Source organism: Octopus bimaculoides, chromosome 28 (genome assembly GCF_001194135.2).
Source record: "Octopus bimaculoides isolate UCB-OBI-ISO-001 chromosome 28, ASM119413v2, whole genome shotgun sequence".
NCBI lineage: Eukaryota > Metazoa > Mollusca > Cephalopoda > Octopoda > Octopodidae > Octopus > Octopus bimaculoides.
Window position 1 is genome coordinate 16,959,535 of NC_069008.1, and position 3,034 is coordinate 16,962,568.

Sequence of the window (3,034 nt, forward strand, 5' to 3'; positions counted from 1 at the left end):
GTAAGCCTCAAGTGACACAAGGGTGTGCACTCGTGGCAGTGTGAATGACCAAGTCTAAGAGTCTGAAAGGAGTGGCTGGTATTGGATATGCAATGGACCTTAAAGCTGGTCTGCTACGGTTAAGGAGGCGGCATGTCTGGTCACTTCAGCTGTGCCAGATAATTATCCTGTCATTGTTTTTAATAACAGATTAGATGGCGGTGTTGTACTCTCTGAACTGTGTGGAGAGAGTTAATGGGGTTCTTACAGCTGGACATCTTGTCTGAGATGCTGACAATTTTGTCAGCTAATGATTCTGCCGGCTTACCATAATGATAATCCTAAGTCTGGGTATAAAAGATGAGCTACAGCGATATTCTGCTCAAATACCACAGAATTGCTTGCAAGTTGTTTGACCACAACCAGTTGAGGATAGCCCTGTGTTGAGAGTAATTCTTTGGGGTTTGGATAATTCACCTTTGGAAACGTGGGTGTATCGTTCGACATCTTTAAACAACCCTTATTCAGGGACATTTTGAGAGGGATGGGGTACTTGGCCTGAAGAAAATTCTAACTGGGCCCCACATGCAAGGTCATGTGCTGTTTATTTTGATATAGAGAGGCTTAATGGTGATAAAGGCTAGTTTGAGGTGTGGGGGGGGGGTCTTAAAAACTTAGGCCCTGGAAATTTGTTTAATTACTGTTGATGATTCGTGTTATAATTTTCCTATCATAATTGTCTCTTGTTGGTGACTAATTTTTTTTCTTTTTCTTTGTAATTGCAGATTCCAAAGTTGTGATTTACCGAGACACAGATGAGGATGAAGAATGTTCTGTGGTGGAGATCATGTGATGGGGGCGGAAGAGGACTTCAAATACAATGTCTTGGAAGTACCCCAGGACTAGGATGGCTGCTTCCGGCACTGCTGGTCATTGCTCCCCTTCCTCGAGCCAGAGGGAGGGGGGTGGATATGACCCGGAAATGGAATCTAGCATCCCCCCCACCCCAGTGCTGTTGTTTGCTCAGGATTTTTCCTTGTGGTTTCCATCACCAACAGTCCCTGGGGGTGGGGGCATTTATGCACACAGCCGCCTCTACAAGCTACATATATTTATATATGTAGTATATATATATATCATATATACACACACCCTGTAACATAAACTAAACACTAGTTTGTAAATATAATATATATATTTATATATGCAATAATGCACACACATGCACACCCAATGTTCTGTTTAGGCGGTGGTGGTCATTAGCATGGTGATGACGGCGCCGAGTTTTGGCAGGGAATTTTGCTGGAAGCTTTTTTTTTTGTCTTCCTCCAATTCTGCTTCTGGTGGTTTTTGAAGGGCTGTCCGGGTCCAGTCTAGCCACTGTGGTTCGGCCTAGAGCTCTCAGGCCTGCCCCTCTGTCCTTCCACGGTGAGGTGGTTAACCGTTGGTCCTTTCCCTTTGTGGTCGGACGGAGCAGGGGCGATGTTTGCTGCAACAGTGTTGTGTAGCAGGACTTCAGGCGAGGTGAGCGCGGATAAAACAGTCAGGGCAGTTGTCGGATAACTGTGTGTTCTACAGATGCGGTCTCGGTCGGGCAACGGAACTGATGAGATTTCACATAGGCAATGTGATGTTGTGGTGTTGATGCTGTTAGTAATACTACTAATTATTTGTTGACAAAAATAAAACTTATTTATTTCCTAACTCAACAACGTTTTCGTGTGGTTTTTTTGTTCTTTGCTTTTGTGTCTGCTTGTCCCCCACCCATCACAGCTGGTGTCGGTATGTTTACATTCGCATAACTTAGCAGTTCTGAAGAAGAGATTGATAGAATAGGCACCAGGCTTTAAAAGGTAAGTACTGGGGTTGGTTCTTTCAAGGCAGTGGGCACCCTGAAACCAGTAAAAGGAGGGTTGGTGACAGGAGGGGACATCCAACTGCAAAAGAGCCTGCTTTGCTGAAATGCTGTCTGTCCTCTGGAAGCATGGAAAGATGTGGCACCCATTGAGCGGGAACAGAAGCCTTTGTTATATCAAGTTCATTGTGCAGAATATTCTCAACTCTCTCACCGGATATCCTGATAGCATTGGCTGTTTCATTTATAGTTGATGTTAGTGGTGGCAGTTAAAGGATATGCAGACTTTGAGGTCATCTCCAGGACCCTGTTACCTTTCTAAATTCAGCTGCTCTCTTTTGCACTGTTCATAAAGCTGCAGCATTATCCCTATTGTAGTAATCATGTCATTGGGGGACAAACAAACCCCTTTTCTGAGGTGGGTATTTTTTAAGAGAAATTGTCACTGGTTTGGGAATCTTTGAGGAATCAAAAGTCAGTTCACCTGGAAAGAAAGTAGTTTTAATGAGGAATTGTGTAGATAAGATCCAGGCTACGTGTCTTCCAAGGTAATCGGAACCTCAGAAGTGGTAAATATCCAAGAGAAGTGTATAGCACAGGCTATTCTTCTGGTGAAGGATATCTTAATTAGATGGAAGCTTGCATTTGTTGTAAGGAGGTACATGGAAGATTCAATCAGAATGTGCAGAGTAGAAGAGGAGACTTCAAATGTAGAGCTATGGATTAAAAGAACAGAATTATAAGGGGGAGAGAGGAATTTTAAGCAAGGTCATGTGACCTGTAATATTCAAGGTGGTGAGCTGACCGAAATGCTTACGGGTATTTCGTCTGTCTTTACGTTCTGAGTTCGAATTGTGCCAAGGTTGACTTTGCCTTTCATCCTTTTGGGGTCGATAAATTACATACCAGTTGCGTGCTGAGGTCGATCTGGCTCCCTTTTTAGAAATTTCATGCCTCATCCTTAGAGTAGAAAAGAATATTCAATGGGGCTGTTTTGATCATTAATTATAGTTAGGGGGCTGAATAGCAATTTCTGTATGTATGTACATACAGGGTTGGCCAAAAGTTACCTGACAGTGAATCGAAACCATTTAATTCCAGGATTTGTTTCTATTTAACGAATGAATTTAATAATAGCATCTGTTGTTGGAACTCGGTCGCTTACGACGTCGAGGGGTCCCAGTTGATCCGATCAACGGA

General features: G+C 43.2%; 1 protein-coding gene across 1 annotated transcript in view; it reads left to right on the forward strand.

Moving 5' to 3' along the window:
- Positions 1–1,691, forward strand: part of LOC106881876 (uncharacterized) — a 13,683-nt gene extending 11,992 nt beyond the window's left edge. Inside the window, exon 3 of the mRNA XM_014932394.2 lies at positions 765–1,691. Coding sequence (XP_014787880.1) covers positions 765–832 — 68 coding nt within the window. The 3' untranslated portion in view covers positions 833–1,691. The remainder of the gene's footprint in view (positions 1–764) is intronic.
- Positions 1,692–3,034: the final 1,343 nt, after the last annotated feature.